General features: G+C 56.6%; 1 protein-coding gene and 1 pseudogene across 3 annotated transcripts in view; both read right to left on the reverse strand.

Annotated features, from left to right (window-relative positions):
* The window catches only part of ATG2A (autophagy related 2A), a 36642-nt gene extending 29368 nt beyond the window's left edge, over nt 1–7274 (reverse strand). For all 3 annotated transcript variants that reach the window (XM_075005166.1, XM_075005165.1, XM_075005163.1), the window contains exons 1-4: nt 7003–7274; nt 1604–1766; nt 875–1018; nt 20–122 (exon numbers count right to left, since the gene is read on the reverse strand). In XM_075005166.1, coding sequence (XP_074861267.1) covers nt 20–122; nt 875–1018; nt 1604–1766; nt 7003–7173 — 581 coding nt within the window. In that variant the 5' untranslated portion in view covers nt 7174–7274. The remainder of the gene's footprint in view (nt 1–19; nt 123–874; nt 1019–1603; nt 1767–7002) is intronic.
* Nucleotides 7275–10387: 3113 nt separating this feature from the next.
* Nucleotides 10388–23637, reverse strand: LOC142019276 (solute carrier family 22 member 6-B-like; annotated as a pseudogene).
* Between the last annotated feature and the right edge of the window lie 1653 nt (nt 23638–25290).

Raw genomic sequence — 25290 nt, forward strand, 5'->3', positions numbered from 1 at the left:
GGGAACGGGGCCCTGTTACCTTTTAATATGCACCTCCAGGGCCACCCCAGTCTGCGAGCTGCTGGGTACATGCTCCACCCGAACAACGGTGTCCAGGAAGGTCACCTTGATCCTCCGCAGCACTGGGCAGGAGATGCCAGAGAGAACCAGGCACGTTAAAGGGACCAGCCCACAGTAATTGCCTCTGTTTTCGCCTGGAGGAGATCTCCATGTGCATCACAGAGGAGAGCAGTTCTCCCCAGTTCACAGATGGGGAAATGGAGGCACAGAGACTTGCCCAAGGTCACAGCTGCAGACCTGGGGAGCAAATCCACGTCTCCCCAGCGCCGAGGCCAACGCTCTAGCCACTAGGTCACACTACCTCCCCCCTATACAAGCTGGAAAACCTCCCCCAGGCATCCCTGGCACTAGGCCTCTCTCCTCCCTCCCCGGCTGGTTCTTATGGAGGTTGGGTCACTTGGGCTTTCAGCCACACAGCTGCCACCTGCACCATCTCACTCCCACCGCTCCCCTGGGGGAGGTTGGGGCACAGTGGAGTGGTAGACTTTGTTTATCCTCCACCGCTCCGCAGGTGCTACCCTGACCAGAGAAGCTCCTTACCACTCAGCGGAGCAGTTAGCCTGGGAGCCAGGACTCCTGGGCTCTGTTCCCAGCTCTGGGCCGTGAGTGGGGTCTGTGTGGAACAGAGCAAGGCAGGTTTGGAATCTGGCCTCTTGGGTTCTGCCTCCAATTCTAGCAGGTTAGAGCAGGGATGGGACTAGAACTCAGGACTCCTGGGTTCCAGTCTCAGGTGTCCACACAGTTAACCTGCCCCTTAGCTCCCCAGCTGCAGTATGAGGCCCCCCGACTCTTCCAAACCCTGCCAGAGCCTCACCGGTCTCGATGGTCTGGGCGAACATCTCAAGGCCCTCGAGAGGCTGGGGGGGCTCCTCGGCCTGGTCCTTCAGGCACTCCTGGGCCAGCTGCATGCTTGTGGTCATGCATGACGACCAGCTCTGAGATTCCGTTCCTGGGGTGGCTGGGGGAACAGAGCGATGCTTCATTACTGAGAGGCAGTGAAGGCTGAAAGGAACCCAGGGGGAGGCAGCCGCTCACTATCCATCTCAGAGCACAGAAGGGCCCAGGATGGGAAAGGGGCTCTGGCAGAGCCTGGATCCGAGCCCCAGGCTGCCTGAAACACTCGGCCTTGGTTGCCCCATCTAACACTGGGGATAATCCTTCCTCTGCATCGAGCAGAGACTGTCTCACTAGTCTGTGCAGCCCCCAGCAGAGGTGGGGACCCAGGGAAGGGGTGAGATGTCTTTGGGGAAATGTTAAGAGCCCCGATTAATTATTTCTGCTGGCACCCAAGCAGCCCCCAGCTCTGAACAGGCTAACAACCCCCCCAGAAGCAGCTGCCCACTCCCAGAACCCCAGCTGGTGAGGTCAGATCCCACCCTGGAGCCCTTGCGAGGGTGCAGCCCAGCTCCCCGTGGTGCAGCAGGAGCTAAAGGAGCAACACCCCCAACGTCACGGCCCTTCGCCCAGGAGAGGATGGGAGCAGCCCCACCCTTCCCTGCACGGAGGGCATGGCCCAGCAGGCCCCTTTCGGCTCCGCTCTCACCACTGCGGTACTTGGGCCGGCAGGTGATCTGCAGCCCTGTCACCTCCACGGTGCAGTTCTCTGTCACCAGCGCCGACCAGGGGATGGTGACCGCGATGGTATTGATGAAGCCATCCACAATCTCCAGCGGGGCACTCACCGACTCCAGGAGCTCATTCACCGACTGCAGGGAGAGCAGAGGAATGGTTAGATGGAGACCATGCAGCTGGTACGGAATTGCAGCCACCTCTGGGGAGGGGCACGGGAGGCTGTTTTTTGAGGGACCCCTTGCCCGGTGCTGAGAGGCAGCAATCTCCGGGATGAGGGGGTGGAAGCCCGTAGACAGCTCACTGGGGTTGCACAAAGTTATATGACCAAGGACAATAGAGAAAGCGGATGTCAGCAGAGCCCTGGGCAGACACAAAATTCATATCCGCATCAGCATCCGTCGCCGCAAGAATGGGCTGCAGACAGCGGCGCTGACACCCGCGGATGTAAAGTGGGTCTCCGCCAACTTGCAGGGTTCTAGAGCCAAAGTCTGCACCCCCCTCTGCAGCAATGAGGGGTGAAATTACAAGGCACTGGAGAGCAGCTTTTATAGACCTCCCCGCATGACCCCGCTGCGAGCTTCCCAGAGCTCCGATCTAGTTTAACCTCCGCACCCCAGAACGATTGCATCAGGATTCAAACGGGCAGCGTCTCTGAACCAAGGGATTTCCAACTTGTTGCTCAGACTGCCAAGCCATGTCCATGGAGCTCCGCCCTCTCCAGGCTCCTCAGACAAAGGCCTGAGGGGTTAAGTGGTTTGAGCCCGAGCCTGCTAAACCCAGCGCTGTGAGTTCAGCCCTTCAGGGGGCCATTTAGGGATCTGGGGCAAATAGATTAACAACAAAGGGATGGTGCTCAGCCCTACCAAGAGGGCTGGGGACCAGACTCAATGACCTCCTAAGGTTACATCCATCCAGCTCTTGAGACATGTATCTTCACATCTTATTGTTATAAGTAACACGTATATTAAATAGTAACAGAGGTCGCCAGGCTCATCTATACTCCAACAAAACAAAGCAGCAGAAATGTAGCACTTTAAAGACTAACAAAATGATTTATTCGGCGATGAGCTTTTGTGGGACAGACCCTCTTCTTCAGCTCAATCTCATTTCCAACACAGACTGACATTTATAAGTACAGAGGACCAAAAAGAAAAAAAAAGTGCAATAAGAACTGACAAATCAAATAGGATTGAAGCGGGTGAGGGGATGTTAATCGTCCTGGCTGAGATAATTACGAGCATCATCGAAGGAAGGGAAGCAGTCCTTGTAACATGTGAGGTAGTTGATGTCTCTGCTCACACCATGTGTTAATGTCAAAACAAAAAAGCAGTCAAGTAGCACTTTAAAGACTAACAAAATAATTGGATCTTTTGTGGGACAGACCCACTTCTTCAGGCCATAGCCATACCACAACAGACACGTCTTAATGTGTCAAATTTGAACATGTATTCTAACTCAAAACCAACAAGAAATCCCGTGGCACCTTATAGACTAACAGATATTTTGGGCACGAGCTTTCATGGGCAAAGACCCGCTTCATCAGATGCAACTATAACTCAGAAATCCCACCTCTAATCTGTTGTTAAATTCTCTGTGTTGCAGGACACAAATTCTCAGGTCTTTAATAGAATGGCCAACTCTATTGAAGAGTCCATATTAAGGGCAACTTTACTAGCTGTTATTCTATGGAGAGTTAACCCTGTGGGAACCATGCAACAAGGAGAGAGGTAGGGATAAAACCCAGGAGTCCTGACTCCCAGCCACTCCTACTCTTGCCACTAGACTCCTCCTCCAGCCAGGGATCACACCCAAGAGTCCTGGCTCACCGTCTGCTACTCTTTCTCGGGAAAGGGAGCTGACTCAGCACTGCATTCCCCACTCCTCCAGGCAGAGGCAGCTCGAAACTTCCCAGGGCCTGGAACTGCCACTTCTACTTCAGCACCCACTGTTCGCCTCAGTGGTGGGTGGTTCCATGGGTGAATCTGACAGGCCTGTCTGCATTCCAGCAGGGCTGGTTAAGAATACCCAGGGCACTCCAGGCAGGCTGCGCTTCCTGCCCAGGTAGTGCTCCACCCCAGAGCTGGCTGCATGTCATCAAGGACCAGCTGATCCTTGCAGGCTCCAGGGTAGCTGGGGATCCTCCCTCTGGTGACATCGATTGTTGTTCTAAAATTGACTCGGGTGACAAGGGCTGGGGAAGTCAAGTGACTTGGTTGCAAAATCACTTCAGCAAGGGAAGTAGCAGGCTGCACCGACAGGGTTTCCAGCTAGTTAATTGTAGACCTCATAGAAATGCTAAGTATTAAGACCACGGTATTACTTCGACAACAATGCTCGAGATCCCAGCTGATCATCAGGTCAGAGGCTGCAACACCCTGTTCTACCCACCATCCTACTTCCAAGATCAAGGCCCCTGCTGGACGCCACACAAATCAAGATCAGGGTCCCCCAGCACTGCACAGATCCCCGAACCCAAATTGGAAGCTCCCACTGGGCTGGCAGCCACACAAGCCTGCCCCCCAGCCCAAGATCAGGGTCTCCCAAGCACACCAGTCCCCACGCTGACGAGCTTGCACTACAAACAGATGAAAGATGGGTGGGGAAACTGAGGCACAAGAGTTGCCACGTCAGTGCGGAGCTGGGAATAGAACCCAGGTGTTCCACCTCCTAGCCCAGTGCCCCAACCACTAGCCTATATTACCACCGCGCAGCACACCCAGCTGGATAGGCACTACAGGAGGCAGGCAGACAACACTGTGCTGTGCCTCCTGGAACAGCTTCCTGGAAAACCAAGAATAGGGAGGGTGACTGAGACATGGCGGGAGGGCAAATTAGGGCAGCGGGGGCACAGAAGGCCAGTCCCAACATACCAGGGGAACATCATTCTAACAGGTGTACAGTGACCACAGCGGCTAATTATAACCCCCTCATGCAGGGCAGCAGTCCTGTTCCCAGCAGGTAGGACAATGGCCTTGGAGCAAGGAGCAGGGCTACTGGCACCAGAATTATGGGCTGGCCAGCCCAAAACATCAACATCCCCCACTGCCACCCCCGGCTTGGCAAGGAAACTAAGGCAGGGGTGGGCCAGTGCAGAGAAGAAGAAGGAACACATTGCCGGAGGGGATATAGTGGGTTAGAGCGAAGGGACTGGGAGTCAGGTCTAGCAATTAGAGCAGGGGGACTGGGAGCCAGGACTCCTGGGTTCTATCCTGGCTCTCCTGCTAATTCGCTGTGAGCTCTGAGGAGGTACAACCCCTGTGCCTCAGTTCCCCACCCAGAGCTGATGCCTTCCTTCTCTGCTCCTCCCCCTCCTTCCTCTGGGCTTGCTCTGAAGCCAGGCACGACAGTCAGGAAACCCTGAGTCACAGAGCAGATTAATAAGCAGCTCCCAGACTGGGTGATCCCAGGGTCTTCACCAGCCCTGGAGGTCTGATCTCACACACACACACACACACCCCTTCATGGTACACTCTGTACCCATGGCACACACCACCCGTGTATCTACACAGCACTACCTTACCTGCGGTGCCAGGACCCAGCAACCAGCGAGGCACAACCAAGAGGAACTGGCGTTACCAACCCACCCACCATATAGCACCAGCACCTGAGGACCTCCCAGCACAATCAGGGAAACTGAGGCACATAGAGCAGAAGGGTACATGTCCCCATCCCTGGGCCCAAATATCCACCAGGCATGAGATAGCTAGTGGCAGAAACCACATCTCCAGGTCCCCCCAGCTACCCTGCCCCGGGGTGGCTGTATTTCTGGGGAGGAGAGAGAACCGAGACCGTGGACGGCCACATACATTGGCTCGTGGCTTTTCAGCACCAAGGCAAGGCTAGACAACTCACCCAGCTCCTGTGGTCGCTGCCCCCACTGTGATCATGACTCTGTCCCACCTCCATCTCAATTAACAGCACCTCATTATTATGCAATAATAGGGGATCAAGATAACCAATGAATGCACCGGGCCATAGCCACGAAAGCCCCTGGCAGCCGAGGAATGAGGCAGAGATAGACACACACACACCGCACTGGGATCGGCTCCAGAGGCAACAGAAACCTCATCTACTGCCACAGTCCAATTCCCAAGTGTGGATCAGAACTAGATGGTAGCCAGCAGGGATATGTCACATGACAGCAATATGTCACATGACTGCCCCCCCCAACTCCCGTGCCAGGGACACTTGCAGTGAGTAGGGAGCTCAAGAAGCAGCTCTCTGTGCTCCCCCTCAGTGCTGATCCCAATGTCCCAGCCCCAGGGCAGCGCTGGGGGGTCCTGTGCCCTCAGGAAGTCGGGTGGGCACTCAGCAGGGGGCACTCTCCCCTCTGCAGGAATTCAAAGGTGAGTCACAGCACGGGTGACCTGCCCCCCACTCCCTTGCCTGCAGCTAAATCCAACCCTCAGCCCCCACAAGCTGTTCTTCCATCAAGCCTGCTCTCTTGGTGTCCCTCAGTTCCCACACACAAGCCCCACTGAGCAGCTCCCTTCCACCCACTCCCACCAGCAACACACCCAGGGCCCATGCAGCTTCTACCTCCCACCATTCCCTTCACAGAGATGTGGGACAGGAGAAGCCATACCCTGACACTCACTGCAACACAATGCAGGGCTATTATCTTGGGCCTGGTGACACACCCCATTCCCTCAGGACACTACACCCAGGGTGACAGCAAGGTTATTAACCCAGCAGCTACAGCAGCCCCACCCCACTCCAAGCGGGCAGAAGTCAAGGAAGCCTAGTCCAGCTGCAAGGGTGGTGGGGAAACTGAGGCACAGCACTGCTATTAGCATGAACCAGGGGAAGAAATGTAAGGCCGGGCTTGGTTGGCAAATGGCTCAGATCCAAGCGCACACGCCCCAGGAGAGGTCACACCACAGCACTGAGCTCTCAGGGAGAGGGAGTGAAACACCTCGAATTAGCGCCATACTGGCCTGGGTAGGGGCAGGAGACGGAGGACTGGACAAGGAGAGGGCATCTGTCTGTCCAGCCCTATCCTGGGAGGTCACATAGCAGCAGGGAGCTTGGCCAGACAGGCTCCGTGGCGCCTCACTTCCAGCACGTGAAATTCCCTGGCTGGCCTTAGTCCCCTCCAGAGAAGCCCTCCAGAACCCAGCTCAGTTCCTGTCCCGTGTCTCCTGCCTCCAAACCTCCCCGAGGCCCCATCCTCCAGTCCCGCACCCGTCTCAGGGTGGATGCCCCCCTCCCACAGCGGCCCCATCCCCTCGCCCCCGCTCATCCTCGCCTCCCTGCTCCGCTGTGGAGGCGGATGCGTGTCCCGCAGCGCCCCGGCCCCGATCCCCGCCCCCACCTCGCGGTGGAGCGGGGGGGGGGGGGTGGGTGCCCCGCAGCGCCGCGGCCGCTCACCCAGATGTCCAGGTGGATGTCCCGCAGCGCCCCGGCGCCCTGGTACAGGTCCAGGCTGAGCTGCTCCAGGCTCAGCCGCTCCTCCAGGTAGTGGCCCAGGTAGTGCTGCAGCAGGTAGCGGCAGGCCCGCTTCTTGATGGAGCTAGACCAGGGGAAGAACCAGCGGGACATGGCTGGGTGCCGGACAGGGGCCCGGGGGCGCCCTGCCCGCCCCAACTTCCCTCCGCACCCCCACCCCTGCCCGGCTCCGCGGCCGGCTTGTTTTGCCCCCCGCACCGGCCCGCTGGCAGGGCGGGCTGATCCCGCTCTGATTGGCTGGGAGGATGTGGCCCGCCCCCCAGTCGTTCTGTTCTGATTGGCTCCAAGGGGAAGCGCCACAAAGCGACCCCGGCAGTTATGAAATAGATTCCCGAGGCCGAGACTGCGCCTGCGCAGGCCTTGTGCGGCCGTAAACACGGGCCGAACGTCGCGTGCGTCTCACGGACGGCGGCTACAAATGGACTCTGAGGGAGCTAAATAGGTCCCGTCGCCTCCCGACTGCTCATGCGCCGAGCCAGAAAGTGACACTCCTGGTGCCAACGAGGTGTCACCCACCTGCCCCCACGGCGCATGCGGAAAGTAGCCAGTGTCAGGAAGTCTCAAACTGTGGGCGGTGTCATAGGGACTCAATGTGAAGAGAAATAGTTCCTACAGCCCCATTTTACAGCTAGGTAACTGAGGTAGAGACTAAGTGATTTGCCCAGGGTCACATGCAAATAAAATAAAATAGACTAAACTTGAACATGGGTCTTGGGGAGTCTGCAGCCTGCAGTTTAGCCACTGCAGCAGGGACATGCTAGGAAGGGGAAAAGTTAAATTAAACGTTGGTTAGGATTTAACAAGCTGCATTAACACAGCATTGTCTTCTCAGTAGAATGGGATGCGCCCATTGAGTGCGGTGACATCATTTCACACCCCGTAATGCCATAATGGGGCCCAGCCAGAGCATGCTAGTAGCACATTACGGCTCAGTCTCCTAAGGAGGAAATGCTGTAGCTGCAAGGTTAACTAAAATCTTTGAGTTTAGTATAGGGGTATCTGCATGAAATTCTCTGGCCTGCAATATAGAAGAGGTCCGACTAGATGCTCTAATGTTCTCTTCTAGCCTTATACTCTGAAACTGAAACTATATTAACCAACCAGGGCCTTCGCTTGGGAGGAGCAAAAGCAAAAGCAGCCAAAAGAAGGACTTTTGGACACCCAGAAAACTGCCTATACTCTGGGTAGGCTTTTCTCTGCCACCTGCTGATGGGCTGTTTTCTCCAGCTTTCTCCCTCCCTCCCTCACACTTTCTTCCCCCTGCTTCATGCTACACCTCTCTTTCTTACTTCTCTTCCCCCACCCTGCCCCTTCTCATCCTTTTCTACACCTTTCTTCCCATCCAGCCTCTTCCATACGAAATAAACCCGCAAAATCATTCGACCAACATGCTATTTGCTTCCATCCCATAACCTGTTCTTCCTGTGTAGAGTTCCCCTTCCTCTGCCCTTAGTTTGTCTGATCTGATCTGCTCTGCTCTGAGATCTTTTAGGGGCAGAGTCTGTCTGCTATTCTGTGTTTGTGCAGTGCTTAGCAAAAGGGGGGTCCCATTCTTGGCTGGCACCAGCACTAAAGTTGATGGACAACAGCTAGAATCATACTGCATGGTAATGTCACCATGTTACATTGTGATAGTACATAGTATCATACCACAGCATTTTGGTATCACAGTGCAAGTTTGTCATGCCATTGCATTGCTTTGTGATGCCCTAGCACTTCATTATGATATCACAGTGTGATATTATGAGAGTACCATGCTGGCCAAGTTGTGGTATTAGTGTGGTGTCTCATGCTGTCACAGCATTGTACCGTGATGTCAGTATCACATTCTGATAGCACATCACAACACAGCCAGTTGCAATGTCACACTGCTGCATCGTGTTGTTACAATGTGATCGAGACCAGGAAAATGTCACCAATTGGCTCTATCCTTATTGATTTGGGATTCACATAAATTCTTCCCACATGTACCGCCTCCCTTCCTCATGTAACACCTTTAACAAAGCAGCAAGAGAATTTGCTGTTTGCTTTAGTCTTAACTCCACATCAGTTCAGGGGACAGGGCAGCAATCTGGGAGCTGGGCTAGGTGTCTGGGTGAAGCTTACAGAAAGATGAGATTGCTGTCATGCTGTTTGTGGCCACCTCTGTTCCAGGACTGGTGCATACATTCCAGCAGATAAATAAGCCACACTACCAAAATACCCACTTATAGTGTTTCACTTACTTCTCCTCTGATCGATAAGCAATTTACAAGGTGCTGACTCCAGTTATGGCAGAGGGGTGGCAACATTAAATGGGTGCATTTCAACTGAGGTCACATAAAAGGCTTTCCATGCAAAACCCTTCCTAGCAAAAGGGGCATTCCAAGAAGCCAACAGATACGGAGGAACAAAACACTGTCACAGCAGCATGTGCTAAGCAAATTGATTTCTGAATCCAATCCACCAATTCTGTCCAAGCATTTGCCAACCCCTGATGTAAATCATTGGTGAAACAAGCTGCAAATGGTTCAATGCCATGGTAGCACTGGATCCTGCTGGAAGAGTTAAATACCCCAGCTCTCTAAAGGCTTACAGCAGTGGTTCCCAAACTTTTTGACGTCACACCCCTCTTTTGATATCTGAGAAACCCTCATGCCCCCACCTCTTTCTTACCATTGTCCAACCCCTCTTTAACAAAAATGCAATTTGTAATTTAAAATAACCACAAACCTGATATAAAAATGTAATTTAAAATTAAAAATAAGCACAGTTTTTCTTGATCCCTTGTGGGTGCCTGGAGCAGCCCCAGCTGGCCGGGTGCCTGAGCCCCTTGCTAGCTGCCAGAGCTTCCTGTGCAAGTCACCCGCCCACCTGAGATCTGCACTGCCTGAGCTGCCCACCCACCCCCCGCCCGAGCCCCACACTGCTGGGGCCAGCTGACTGCCCGCCAGCTCAAACCACCCTGTTTGGCCAGGGCCAGCTGCCCACCTGCCAGCCCGAGCTGCCCGAGCCCCACAAGCCACCCACCCGAGCCCCTCCCCTCCCACAAAGCCAGGCACCACTAGCCCCCGCTCTTACTCCAGCCCTGCGTCTAACCCCATCCTTCTCCTCCCCCGGCTCCAACCCACATTCAATCATCTTTGCAGAAGGCATCTAGCTCCACATGGGTCTTCACCAGCTGCCTGGTTCTTATAGCGGCTGTGCCTGGTCATCCACGTAAAATGGTACAGGCTGTGACCCGGAAGCAAAGGCCATCTCTTTCTTCAGGTGGGGGGAATGATGGGCGGGGGGGGCTGGGTTGCCTCATGCCCCCCCTGAAATTTCTTCACGCCCCCCTGGGGGGCACAACCCCCAGTTTGGAAACCATGGCTTACAGTCACCCTAGTGGGAAGAAATGTCTCCCATCTTAATCCTGCAGCAAATCTATACCAAAGCTGAAGACTCCCAAATAGAAAGGACCCTCTCAAGAGTTTGCATATGTGATAAAAAGTCAGTTCCTAATCTCTCTCCTTCAGCAATGGGGCCTCTCCAGCAAGTACCTGAGCTGCCCATCTATTAATAGATTTATACCCATAACCCCCACGGGGCAGGGAAGCATCATTAGCCACTTTACAGCCAGGATCACTGAGTGACAGGCAATTCAGTGACACACCCAAGCCCCACAAAGATTTGTACTCTGGTCTCCAGAGTATGATCCACTGCCCACCACAAGACTCAGCTAAGGATTTGGTTTGCTTGGTTACCCCGGCTTCTTTCTGCAGCTCCTCCTTCTGGCTCCTTGTCGCTCTTGTTCTAAAAACAAAGGGAGACGAGAAGAACAAAGGCACCAACCAGCGAGATCATTAACTATAACAATTAATAATTCATGACACCTTGTCCTTCCATCTAAAGCTGCTCAAATGCCTCACTAAGCAGGCCTTCTATCCATCCCGTAGCTAGCGAGTAGCTGTGCACCCCATGGTCACACCCCCCCACTCACCCAAACACCGAAGCTATCCATGGGTGATGGGTAAGATAGGCCAGGGCAGACACTGCCCTCCCAGAAACACCAGGGCCAGCTGGAAAGGCTGGCGCTGGGGCTGGTCCACCACACTCCAGCCAGCTGGAAAGGCTGGGGCTGCAGGGCAGCCGCCTGGCTGCTCCTGGGGTGAGGTCTGGGTTGTAGAGACATTGGCTGCTCCTGGGGCTGTGGGGCAGGGTCTGGGTGGAAGATAGGGCTGGCTGCCCGGTATTGGAGGGGAGCAGGGCTGGGTCTGGGCTCCAGTGGGCACAGAAGGGGTGGGGCAGGGGCTTGCCTCACCAAAGTCAGCCTTCACCCACCACCCAGGCAGCTATCTGTCCATCCACCCATCCCTGTATACACCCCACCCATCTTCAGCCACTTCCTCCATCTATCGTACGGTCACATGCCTGTGTCCATATACACAAACTCCCCTCTTTCCAGATGCACCCACCCCGCCCAGCCCATGCCTGCAGCTCACACAGTGCCCATCATACCCACCTGTGCTCCACCTGCTCCATTGTGTCAGCCAGTGGGAGCCCCATGGTGTCTGCTAAGCAATTGACCAGGATGCCAGCTGTCATGGGCACTGCCCCAAACGGGAGCAACGGCAGGAAGGAAACAAAGGCCAGGGTCATCTGCACCACTGGGGCTGGCACCACTCCTAGCTGGCCCATCATGTTGGCGACCCTCCAGCCCTGTCTGCCTGTGGAGAAAGGGAGGCCACAAAGTACAGAGCAATCCCACGGAGGCTGTGCCCTGCATGCAAATTAGCATGTGGTCCAATTTGCATGTTTATTAATATACAACAGTTTATTTGCATAACCAGGCACCATCAGATCCATTCATTCCCACTCCAGACCCATCAATTCTCAGCTTCATCTCCCCACTGGGCAAACCAATACATCACTGTCCCACCTCCCGCCATCAGTCACTTGGCACCCCAGGTGGGTGAGGGGGGGGGGGGGTTGCAGAGATCAGGGGTGTCCCAGATAAGCCCCAGTATGAGTGGAGGGGAAACACACACAGAGCTCAGTCATGTCCCAGCTGAGAAAAGCCTGGAACAGAGAGCTGAATGAGAAGGGAGCCCCAGGGAGGAACCTCTTGGACTTAAGTTAAGTCTCCCTCCCAGGGGTGGTTTAGACTGATCAGAGGCTAGAACCCAGCAGGCCTGACTCCTAGCCCTGCTCCACGTCCAGCTGAGGGCACCACTCGCCCCATGACGGTGAGGTAGAGCTCGGTGGGGTACAGGTAGGAGCAGCTGGAGGAGAAGGAGAAAAGCCCTTTCCCCAGGACCATCTGGGTGCTCAGCAGCACCTCCATGTCTAGGGCAGTGAAGGGAAGATGAGAAAAGCCCTCCCCTCCCCCCACCGCGCTGTAGCCCCCGGTGGGTGCTTGCCACTGACTCAGACCAGGTGTCGGGTGTGAGGCAGCCCAGGACCACACCTGCCGGGGCTGCAGGGCACCAGAGCTGGGCAGGGCCACTGGTCACTTGTCAATCCCCTGGGCCTCCTGTAGGTCTAGAATCTTGGCCGCTGGCCAACCCTGTCTTCCATTCCCAAAACCACCCGGGGCTCCTCCGCACCAGCGCTAGGTGGGTTACCTGCGCGGCAGGTGGGAGGGGATATCAGGCTGGATGGACCCATTACCAGGATCTGAGAGGGTGGAAGGGGTTGGGGAATCTGGGTGGTGAAGCCAGGGCAGCGGGAGGGCTGGACTGACTCAGCTGAAGGCCCTGACCTCACCCTGTGGCACCGGGATGCTGGCCAGGACGAAGAGACCCCCCGGGCCCAGGCAGGTGGCCTGCATGAGCCGGCGGCTCAGGCGCTCGGCGGCCATGACCACCAGCATGTGGAAGGGCATTTCCACAGCCCCAAAGGCCAGCTGCACCAGGAAGATGCTGAAGCCTCTGAAGAGCTGCAGGTCCAGGCAGCAGAAAGAGAAGTTGTTGGAGAACCTGCCAGGTGGGCAGAGAAGAATCAAGGCCAGGGGCTCAGAGGCGGAGAATCTGGCTGGCTCACCTCCCCATTCCTGCTTCTCTCCCCATCTCCCTGGTCTGTCTGGTTCTCCCTCCCCATTCCAGTGGGGATCTGTCCCCAGCTGCTCTGTAGGTGTGTGTGGGAGACTTCTCTGTTCTCATGGCAAGATCTCCATAGGGTTTTGGTGTCACCCACGTTCCACCAAAGAAATTCCTACTCCGGGACAAACCCAGCTGCTTAGGTGCCACATAGCAAGGAGGAGACTCCCCCTTACCTCTTAGCTTAAACCAGTGCTGTGGGGATAAACAGCCAGTGTCCATCTTGACCATGGAGTCCTCGTCCTCTGGGGGGGCTGAGCAGCATGGGAGCTTGAACACAGATCCTCCTGCCATCGGCTCCCCAGGGGAATGCCCCTCCTTGGCCAGCCATACAGGATTTCTGACACACGGCTGCCCCTAAGCCACACCCCCCATCTCTGAACCCAACCTCTGCCACTAAGCCTCACCTCCTAGCAGCTGAACCTGGGGAATCCCCATTATCACCTAGCAGTACAGGGGCTCTGATATACAGCTTCCCCAAAGTCTCGCACCCTGCCATTTGAACTCATGTCTCACTCATCAGGGGACAGTGGCACAACCAGCCTCCCTCATCAGTTCGTGGCACTACTACTGTTACGTGGGGGAAGGGGAGCCCTTTACCAGGCCAGCATGAGGCAGCAGGTGACCCTACGCGTGAGTACTGTCCAAAACAGCTCCAGGGCAGAGCACTGGAAGGGGCCCTGAGCTTCATTCCTCCTGCCGCACCTCCAACCTCAGTGCCTGGGAGGGAGAGAAGGTGTGAGCTGAGAACAGGGTGGAGAAATTACACCCCTTCTGCAGGAGGGGGAGATGGGCAGAGCCAGGGTGAAAGAACCCCGTGGCCTCACAACCAGGCCTCCATCTTTAACCACTAGACCCCACTTCCCTCCCACAGCCAGAGACAGAACCCAGGTGTCCTGCCTTCCACTCCACCCTGCTCTAGCCACTAGGCCCCACAGGTACCTGTGCCCTTCACCTCCAGGGATAGGCCCTCTCCCTCCAGCTTCTCACCACCGATCCAGGCCACCCACTGCAGGTCCCTCAGTGCCAGCTGAGGCCTGTGGTTGATGAAGAGCCAGTGCATGGACTCTGGGATCCTCCTGGGCAGGGGAGGATTGGAGCGTGGCTCGCTGAGAGAGAGGAGGGGGCGTTACCCATCGAAGACCAGGCACCCACATCCCCAGGCCTCTAGGCAACGGAGCTGGGATTTTGTGTGTCCCTGGCAGTTGGTCTGTCAGGGGAACAGGGCTGCAGGGGCTCCATTTGTGCCAGGCAACAGGCTACTGCAGCCAGGGGGGGTGTGAGCCCTCCTGGGCCCCCAGACCCAGGGTCCTGTGCCCATAATGCCACCCCACCCCGGAGCCACGGCTCCCTGTGGATGTGTGGTGCCCCTGCCCCTCAGCCCCAAAGGCACCTACCAGCTGTAGAAGAAGAGGAGGAAGAAGGGCGCTGAGGATGCCAGCTGTAACTGGCGCCAATCACGGATGGCGTACGCCAGTCCAGGCAGGAGCAGCAGGGCCAGCGTCAGGCTGCAGGAGAGGACAGCAGACACCGAGGCCTGGAACTGGGATGGGATCCACTCCATGGCTGGGGGCAATGGGTAGGTGAGATGTTGCGTCTTCCACCCTCGGCTGCCTGCCCACCACCCTTGGGGAGCAGGGCTCAGCCCCGAACCCTCTGCGCTGGGTGGGTGCAGGGTGAAGGGGGCGCTGGCCCCTGTGCACCAGCACAGAGCCTCCCCATGAGTCCGCACACCCCCAAGGCCCCATACACACGACCAGCCTCCCCCACTGCCCGCTAAAATCCCCCCAGGTCCCACCTCCAGAGCCCCTGGACCCACAAACATCCCTCGACACACCCATCTGTCACCTCCATTCTTCACCCCCCATCCCCACAACACCCCCACCCCACAAACATCCTCTGACACACACGCCTGTCATCCCATTCTTCACCCCCACCCCCACAACCCCCCTACCCCACAAACATCCCCCGACACACATGCCTGTCACCCCCATTCTTCACCTCCTACCCCACAAACATCCCCCGACACACACACCTGTCACCCCCATTCTTCACCCCCACCCCCACAACCCCCCTACCCCACAAACATCCCCTGACACACACGCCTGTCACCCCCATTCTTCACCCCCACAACCCCCCTACCCCACAAACATCCCCCGACACACACACATCACCCCCATTCTTCACCCCCACCCCCACAACCCCCCTACCCCACAAACATCCCCCGACACACACGCCTGTCACCCCCATTCTTCACCCCCACCCCCACAACCCCCCTACCCCACAAACATCCTCTGACACACATGCCTGTCACCCCCATTCTTCACCTCCTACCCCACAAACAACCCCCGACACACGTGCCTGTCACCCCCATTCTTCACCCCCACCCCCACAACCCCCCACCCCACAAACATCCCCTGACAAACACAGCAGTCCCACAACGCCCCCCAGCCCTACCAATATCCCCCGACACACCCATCTATCACCCCCATTCTTCACCCCCCATCCCCATAACCCCCCTGGCCCCACAAACATCCCCCAACACACACGCCAGCCCCACAACCCACCCAGCTCACACCTCCAGAGACCCTGGCCCCCCTGCATATCCCCTTCACACACCCACCCGCCACCCCCATTCCTCCCACACACACACGCCCCGACCAGCCCCAGCCCTGTGCAGTCAGGCCAAGGCCACTGAGGAGGGTGCTAGACATGCCCATGCCGCTTAAGAAGCGGAAGACGCAGGAGGCTGCCAGGGCGGGGGCGAAGGCAGGGCCAGTGCCCATCATGCCCACCTGTCGCAGGGACCAGAGCAGCAGCGCCTGGCGCCCCAGCCTGCAACAGGGGAGACAAAGCCCGAGCGAGGGGGGGATGGGTTGGATGGTAGGTGGGCCCATTAGTCCAATCCCATGGAATGGGGGGAGATACTAGGGTGGATGGGCCATGGGGTTGATGGAGGGGGAATACCACACTGGATAGGCCCAGGCCATGGGGGGCACACCATGTTGGATACGTCCAGGCCATGGGGGGATACCAGGCCGGAGAGGCGCAGGCCGTGGGGGGATATGGGGGGATACCAGGCCAGAGAGGCACAGGCCATGGGGGGATACCAGGCCGGAGAGGCGCAGGCCGTGGGGGGATATAGGGGGATACCAGGCCGGAGAGGCGCAGGCCGTGGGGCGATGTGGGGGGATACCAGGCCGGAGAGGCACAGGCCGTGGGGGGATATGGGGGGATACCAGGCTGGAGAGGCGCAGGCCGTGGGGCGATGTGGGGGGGATACCATACTGGATAGGCCCAGGCAATGGGTTGATGCAGGGGGGACTACCACCCTGGATAGACCCAGGGCTGATGGGGGGACACAGTGTTGGATAGTCCCATGGGTTGATCTGGGGCAGGGAGGGGGAAATACCATTTTACTCACCCGTCTGCCAGGCCTCCGTTGAGCAGCGCTCCCACCAGCACCCCCGCCACATCGATGGACCGGGCAAGAGCCTTGCGGGGGCTCCGGGCATTGACCAGCTGCCACTGGGGAGAAGTGGGACCTGGGGCTGACCCCAGTGGTTCTCCACAGCTCCCAGCACTGCTGTGCGGGTGAAGGGCTGAATGCACAGGCAGGGCCGCAGCTGGCACGGAGGGTCAGGAACCAGGCCTACACCCCTGTGCCTGCCTGCGCTCCGGCTAGTGTCTGCCCTCTGGTGGCACCGAGAGCCAGGGCCTGGCTGTGCCACCCACAACCACTTGTGCTACCCACGCCTGTGTTTGTCAGGAACCTCCAGCTGTCCCACCCAAGCCTCACCTGAGCCCATCTCTGGTCTCCAAACCGCCCCCCCGGTCCCCAGCACCCTCCTGCGCCAGCCAAAGACACCGAGGGGTTTTGAGTGCTTCTCTGTACGCCTTCCCCATTTGCCGCTGTGCCACCTGAGCTCATCTGCACCCAGCTAAGCCTATCTGGTCAGAGCCCACCTGGGCCACCCCAGCAGCCCCTGCCATCCGTTCCCATCCGCAGCTGCCACGCCCCCCAGAGCCCAGCAATCCCACATCTGGGGCCCAGCCCTGCCCCTCCCATGCCCTTAAATGCCCTCTGTGCCTTGCTGATTCCACTTGGCTCCTTCGTACCCCCTGTGATGGGGTTCTGGGGTCCCCCAAGCTCTGCACCCCGTCCGCAGGCAGGAGTGACTCTTACTCAGCAGGAGAACAGCGGGTTTATTAGCCAACAGGACACAGCATCGTATAGAGGAGTCAGTACAGCAGGCAGAGACAGCCAGTCCAATTCATGTTGGGGAGAGGAGGCCCCGAGGGGCCCCCAGAGCCAGGGCCTTGCCCCCTCCTTGGTCTCTCTCTCCCTCAGCCCAGACTAACTGAGCGGGGTCACTCAGCCAGTGACCTGGGGAAGTTTGGGGCCCTCCCCTCGCGATTGGGCATCGGCTGCACCCTCAGTGCTCCCCTTGATGTGCACCACCTCCATGTCATAATCCTGCTGGGGGAGGCTCCAACTCAGGAGCTTGGTATTGGCCCTTTTCATGTGATGCAGCCGGACAAGTCCCTTTAGTTCCCTCAGGTTGGTCGGTCTCCCTGCTTCAGCCCCAGTCCGTCAGCCACGTTCTCAAATCGGGCAGGCAGAGCCCATATAGATGCTGCAGCACCAACAGATCAAATAGTTCTTTTCTGGTCTGGGCCCTGCCCTGTCTGACCACCAGCCCATACAGCTGCTCCGGCCAATGTTTGGAATTCAGTTACAGTCCAGTAACGGAAGGTACAAATGCTTCCATCCTTGGCATTTAGCCAGACCACCAAAATGGTTGTGCCTCAGTTTCCCCTTCCATGCCACACAATAGGTTTGGAATGTTCCTTCTCATGTCAGAGGTTGCAAGACTAGTTACAGGGAACAATGGTGACATTTCAGAGTTACAGACTCCTTCAACATACAACTCATGCTTCTACATCAATGTCATCATGTCACATGGCTCTTTCCAAACATTCAGTGCATGGTACAATTCTACAGCTTTTGGTAGCAGCACCCCTTGGTTACAGCAGTCAGCGTGAGTAACAGAACAAACCCATTGCAACTGTACATTTACGTTGCTCTTTGGTAGACCACAACCTTTGTGCAACATCCTTGAGAATCTGGTATTTTGGGGATAAATGGCTGAGGCCTTTCTTAGCACCGTCAAGTTCTAATCTTCTCTCTTGCCCCCTGGGGTGGAAATTTGATCTCTCTGGCTGTGCCCTCCCTTCTAACAAGAGCTGGGCCATTGATGATCTCAGGGAGACGGCCCCCTCCCAGCCAGCCTGGAAATTTGCAAACCAAACTGGTTTCTAAAAGTTGTTTTGTGAGTCCCAGACACAGAATCCACATGAAGGAATCCCTGTTTATCCCTTACTGGCCCACCAGGCCCAAAGCTCCTTTGTCCTTCCACCTCCAACTACTGCCTCCCCATGGAATCAGAAGTGGAGTCCGGTATAAGAATATAAGTGTTTCCACCATCTGGAGATGGGGAATTGCTGGCGCTCTCCTGCATCCTACAGAGACTGACTGTGCAGCTGTTTTATTTGGTTCTCACAGGGCTGCTCACATTCCCTGATAGTTTTCACTTTACTTGCACCAACTTCCAATTCCTGAGAAACTTTTACCCTGCCTGCTTTGGACCCTTGCAGAGCACAGTCAGTGGTTTCACACTCAGGCAGGTCCTGGCCATCAGGAGCTGAAACAAACTTCTCCCCAGGCAAAGGGCTGCTCTGGCTCTTACAGACAAGCACCTTTCCTGTTCACTTTCCTTCACCTTACTCCCATTTTCTGCAGTCCCCACAGATGGGTCAGGAAAAGTTTCAGGGAAATTCTCTTCCTTAAGAGCTTCCCCAAAACAACAACTCACCCCTGTCTGCCTCCACAGGGGCACTGCTCCCTTGAGCCACAACCAGCTCCTGGGTTTCACCTACGCCCAGGATCACTTCTGGCCCATTAGGCAGATTCCCACGTAATCTCCCTCCAGGCAGACAGCCAGTACCACCGGACAGAAGGTTAGGGTCCCTTTCCTCCCTTCTGCTACCAGCTCCTTTATTTCATCAGTCAGCGTAACTCCATTGCCCGTCTGTTCTTGTGTCCTGGCGAGAGGATGACTCTGGTAGGACAGAGTCCTCTCACCCCCTCCCAATAACACCTCAGCATCAGGCAAAGAACAAGTACCAGAATCGTCTGGTCTCTGGGATTCCCTGATTATACTAACTGGATCAGACCAAGTTAAAGCATCATTCCCCCTGAGAGACACAGAGGTAGGCCCACTTCCCATCTGGGCTTCAGCTGCCCTCAGATCCAGCTCTGGGATCTTGGCTCCATCTCGAGCCCCCACAGGCTCAGGCAAAGGATTCACTTCCCCAGAAGCAGAAGCACTTTTCTTGCACCAAGGACCAGTGTCCTTAGCAGGGATACCACTGCCCATCCCAGAGCCATTCCCTCTGCTCCAGCCCCCATGGCTGGATTCAGAGACACACCTGGAATGCTCTTTTCTGGTGGATCCTTCTCCAGCCACCCTAGGCTGAGGAATCCTCCTCAGACAATGGGCTAGTTTCCTCATTGGCACCTTTTCCAAATGCAGGCTCTGCTCTCTCCCCAGGCTGCTGCTGCTGTTCAACACAGACAGACAATGGGAAACACTCTCTCCTTTGTCCCAGCCCCCCGGCTGGTCTCCACACACACACAAGGTGAAGTAGCTTCTCTCACAGACAACTTGCCATTCCCAGTGGACAAGCTGCTTTTCTGCACAGACACACAGGCACCTTCCTCGGCCCAGGCCTGGAAAACTCTTCGCAGGTCTGTCTTGGCCACTAGTAGATGATGGGTTGGAATCGCTCCTTCCCTCCTTGAGCTGTGGCAGGCCACTCGGTTCAGAGCTCCAGGCAGTCCAGGGTTCCCTGCCCCGATCCGGGCTCACCTCTGCAGGATTCTCCTTAACCCTCAGCTCTGCCACTGCACATCCACGCTGCCTTGACCAGCTTCTTTAATCTCGATTCGGTTTCCAGGTGCTGCCACTTCACAGCGGAGTTGCTCAGCATGGTTGCAGGCTCTCAGGCTGATGCCCTCTGCACCCCACGATTCCTGGAAGAATCCCTTCAGTGTGCCAGGCTCCTTGCGGGTCACAAGCTGCCAGGGGTTAGGCCGTAGGCCCCTCTGCCCTCTGGGACCGACTCCAACAGACTCCCAGCGGAACCCCTTCTTCAGTGTGACACGCGCTCTCAGGGACCATGAGCACCCTGTCTTGGGAAGGACTCATTCAGCGTCAGTCTCCTCAGGGGTCACTTGTTTCTGGGGGTTGGGCTCTCAGCCCCTCCACCTTCTGGGACCAACTCCAACAGATTCCCAGGAGTAACCCCTCCTCGGGTGTGACACCCCCTCTCGAGGACCACAACCGCAGTTGCTTGGGTTCGGCCGCAGGCCCCTCCGCCTTGGGGAACTGCACCTCACTGCCCTTCAGCACACCTGGGTCTCGCAGGCCCCACTTCTTCCGGGGCCCCGGTCACTTACTGCTGGATGCTCCATCCTCGGGGTGCAGAACATCCCACTCCTGACACCAGTGTGATGCGGTTCTGGGGTCCCCCAAGCTCTGCACCCCGTCCGCAGGCAGGAGTGACTCTTACTCAGCGGGAGAACAGCGGGTTTATTAGCTGACAGGACACAGCATATGGAAGGACAAAGGAGCTTTGGGCCTGGTGGGCCAGTAAGGGATAAACAGGGATTCCTTCATGTGGATTCTGCGTCTGGGACTCACAAAACAACTTTTAGAAACCAGTTTGGTTTGCAAATTTCCAGGCTGGCTGGGAGGGGGCCGTCTTCCTGAGATCATCAATGGCCCAGCTCTTGTTAGAAGGGAGGGCACAGCCAGAGAGATCAAATTTCCACCCCAGGGGGCAAGAGAGAAGATTAGAACTTGATGGTGCTAAGAAAGGCCTCAGCCATTTATCCCCAAAATACCAGATTCTCAAGGATGTTGCACAAAGGTTGTGGTCTACCAAAGAGCAACGTAAATGTACAGTTGCGATGGGTTTGTTCTGTTACTCACGCTGACTGCTGTAACCAAGGGGTGCTGCTACCAAAAGCTGTAGAATTGTACCATGCACTGAATGTTTGGAAAGAGCCATGTGACATGATGACATTGATGTAGAAGCATGAGTTGTATGTTGAAGGAGTCTGTAACTCTGAAATGTCACCATTGTTCCCTGTAACTAGTCTTGCAACCTCTGACATGAGAAGGAACATTCCAAACCTATTGTGTGGCATGGAAGGGGAAACTGAGGCACACAACCATTTTGGTGGTCTGGCTAAATGCCAAGGATGGAAGCATTTGTACCTTCCGTTACTGGACTGTAACTGAATTCCAAACATTGGCCGGAGCAGCTGTATGGGCTGGTGGTCAGACAGGGCAGGGCCCAGACCAGAAAAGAACTATTTGATCTGTTGGTGCTGCAGCATCTATATGGGCTCTGCCTGCCCGATTTGAGAACGTGGCTGACGGACTGGGGCTGAAGCAGGGAAACCGACCAACCTGAGGGAACTAAAGGGACTTGTCCGGCTGCATCACATGAAAAGGGCCAATACCAAGCTCCTGAGTTGGAGCCTCCCCCAGCAGGATTATGACATGGAGGTGGTGCACATCAAGGGGAGCACTGAGGGTGCAGCCGATGCCCAATCGCGAGGGGAGGGCCCCAAACTTCCCCAGGTCACTGGCTGAGTGACCCCGCTCAGTTAGTCTGGGCTGAGGGAGAGAGAGACCAAGGAGGGGGCAAGGCCCTGGCTCTGGGGGCCCCTCGGGGCCTCCTCTCCCCAACATGAATTGGACTGGCTGTCTCTGCCTGCTGTACTGACTCCTCTGTACGATGCTGTGTCCTGTTGGCTAATAAACCCGCTGTTCTCCTGCTGAGTAAGAGTCACTCCTGCCTGCGGACGGGGTGCAGAGCTTGGGGGACCCCAGAACCCCATCACACCCCCCATTGCTCCCTGACAAAATCCTTATTAGCCCCACCCCCCTCGCACTCTTGGCCAGGAGCTGGGGCTGAGGGGCCACAGCTGGAGGGGACAGGACAGCCCTCCCCCGCCAGCTCTAGGGTCCGGAATGATGGGTGGGGTCTGGAGCTGGGAGCTCAAGGGCCGCTCCAAGCAGGTTACTGTGTAACCCAGCCGAGCACGGTGAAGCTGGCAGCACGATGTGTCATGGAAGCTGGCACGGGACCAGCCAGCAGCAGCCCTGTCACCCCTTATTCCAGCTCTCAGAGAGGCGCTCGGGCTGAACTGCCACAGCAGGCCCCTCGGGGCTGGCAGGATGGGCACAGAGGCACAGGCCTTTGGGCAGTCCCGGGGAGGGCGTGATGCCAAAGCAGCAGTGCCATCTTTTGGGGCAGGATACTAAGCTCCCACCCCTAGCCAGCGTCCGCCTTGGAGAGGGGGACGGAGACCAGCTGGTGCCCTCTTAGAGCTGCTCCACCAGCCCCTGTTGAGTGCCCTCCAACCCCATTCCTTGCAGCACAGCGCCCCCTAGCGCTGCACGGGGGTATTGGATGCCGTGTGGGGCAGCACAAAGCTGAGAGGCGGCGGAGGGGAGATGGGGGCACAAACAGAAAGGTGGCTGGGTGTACAGGTGGAGAGCTGGATGGCTATGTGGGTAGAGGAATGCAACAATAACCAGCCCATGGTGTCAGAGCTCCAGGTCCTTGCTCCCCTGAACAATCCCTTATGCCCAGATCTGTACCTCAGTGACAATGGTGGAGCTGAAGACACTCCTGCCACACACCCAGCCATCCAGGCAGGGCTCGGTGGTGTTGGTGCCGTTGGAGGCCAGGAGCTGCCACTCTGGGTCGCTGAACCGTAAGCACCTCTCTGGCTCCTGGCTGCCGCCCACGGCAATGTAGACTTTCAGCAGGTCTCCAGTCACCTCCAGTGCCTGGGGACGGCAGCTGTGAAGTTTTGCAAGAAGTTATGGGAGGCTACCAGGAGGAGTGGGAGGTAGACCAGGATGACGAGGATGGTTTGGAAGAAGCCCAACCTTTGCTTCTTCTCCAGATGGATTCCAGGGACCACGGAGGCAGTGGAGAAGCCCCTTCCTGACTGCTGGATGCTCTTCTCTCCCAGGGCCCCTGGCTCATGGACTAGTCGATCTATCTCCTATGCTAGCCTGGGCGTTGGCCCTGGTAAATATTTGACCAGCATAAAGGCGGCTGAGGACCTCGAGGAAGTGGGTAAGGGGACAAGGTCCAGCAGAGGGCATACTTCTCAGAAGCATTATTCATCACATAAGGTGCTGAGGAGCACGTAGCTAGACCGTGCAATGGGACACAGCCCCTGTCCTCTCTAGGGGCACTCATGCCAATGCAGTCCCAGGGTCGGTTGCTGGCTTCACAGGGGCAGTGGGCAATGGGATACAGGGGCGTTTCCCTCCAGGGCTTTGGCTCCTTGACTGACAGTCATTCGCAGGTTACAGCTCACGTGGTCAGAAGCTGAGAAGTCCATTGAGTCCCACTCACAGCACTTCAAAGAGCATGCAGCCATGGAGAGCCAGGGGGCTTCCCAGCCCTGGACAACAGGCAGGAGCTCTGTGTTTGGAGGGAGAGGGTATAAGCCAGGGACAGGCAAGATCCTGGGCCTGGATCCAGCTCTGCAAGCCTTTTCCTCCAGCTGCCCTTAGGGCTAGGGATAGAGGTGATCTTCAACTGCTGCCTCCACACCCAGCAAAATTCCTCCCATCTTATTGGTCGGAAACCAGCCAATGGGAGCTGAGAGGTTTTGCTGGGGGCAGGGGCAACAAACCAAACCAGCCAATGGGAGCTGAAAGATTTTGCTGGAGGTGGGGGCAACAAACCAAACCAGCCAAGGGGAGCTGAGAGATTCTGCAGAGGGACAGTGCAGGAAGCCCTCTCTCTCACAGCAGGGAGAGCCAGATGGAGCTGCCAGCAGGCTGGGAAATCTGCCTGAGAGTGCTGCTGGCCAGGAGCTGCTTAGGTGAGCCCCTCTGGGCCAGAGCCTGCTTCTGGCACCCCACCCAACTCCCTCCAAAGCCCTGCACCTGCTGCTACCACCACCCCAGCCTCAGGCCAATATCCTCTCCTGCACCAGATCACAACCCGCTCCTTCAACCAAGCTCTCTCTCAGACCCCACAGCTTCCCCTGCACCCCAGTCCCCTACCCCAAGCTCCCATCTGCACTCAGATCCATCCCAGACCCCACACGGCCTCCATAGAAAAGTACAGCCCTTAGCCACCTACCAAAATCTTGGAGTAGCTCCCCAAGAAAAATTATTGCCCAGCAGAATGGGAGCAGACCCCTGTCATAGCCTTCCCCCAGCACTGAATGCTGTGAGCACAGAGACCTGGATGGAGATTGAGAGAGGTTCTCAACTAGACGTGGCAGAGACCCCCAGCTGAGGTCAGGGCCCTAAGGCACCGTGTTCTATACAGACCCCGCTCGAGATCAGAGCCCCCACAGTGTCACATGACACCCCGTTAAAGATAGTCCCTGTCTGGAAGAACTCCCAGTTCAAAGAATGGATTATGCCCCCCGTTTCACAGCTGGGGAAACTGAGGCACACTTCGAGCCGGCCAGCGCACAGCAAATCAGTGGTACAGCCCAGATTTGAACTCTAGCATCCTGAGTCCTCATACAGCACCAGCCTTCCCCCTCAGCTTGGACCCTGTCAGGGACTCCCCCGACTCCACACTTGGAGGGGAGAAACTGATGCCCTGGGGAAACTTAAAAAACACCTTGCCTGTAAACAGCCTTTACCTTAAAACACCCTGGCCCTGGGGGTAGTTTTGCTGCCACCATCAAGTGCGAAAACCCCTCCACACACCTCAAGAAGACACACTCGGCCGTCTTCCTGTGGGGGTACCCCAAGCTCTTAACCCTCCCTTCCAGAGAAAGCGTGCACACAAAAACCTGGAATTCAATAGCCGACCGTTTGGTCTGAGGCACCCACTCCTCTTTGGAGGCAGAAATCAGATCAGTTGATTACAACAGTGATTTATTCACAAAACAGGAGAAAAAGAAATCACGGGATTGCATGCAGAGAAAAATACTTCCCTGGGATTCAGCTTAAAAGTTACAGGGGGAATATCTCAAACAACAACACAAAAGAGAAAAAGACAGATCAACCAAAAAGAAACTGAG

This window comes from Carettochelys insculpta, chromosome 11 (assembly GCF_033958435.1).
Source record: "Carettochelys insculpta isolate YL-2023 chromosome 11, ASM3395843v1, whole genome shotgun sequence".
Taxonomy (NCBI): domain Eukaryota; kingdom Metazoa; phylum Chordata; order Testudines; family Carettochelyidae; genus Carettochelys; species Carettochelys insculpta.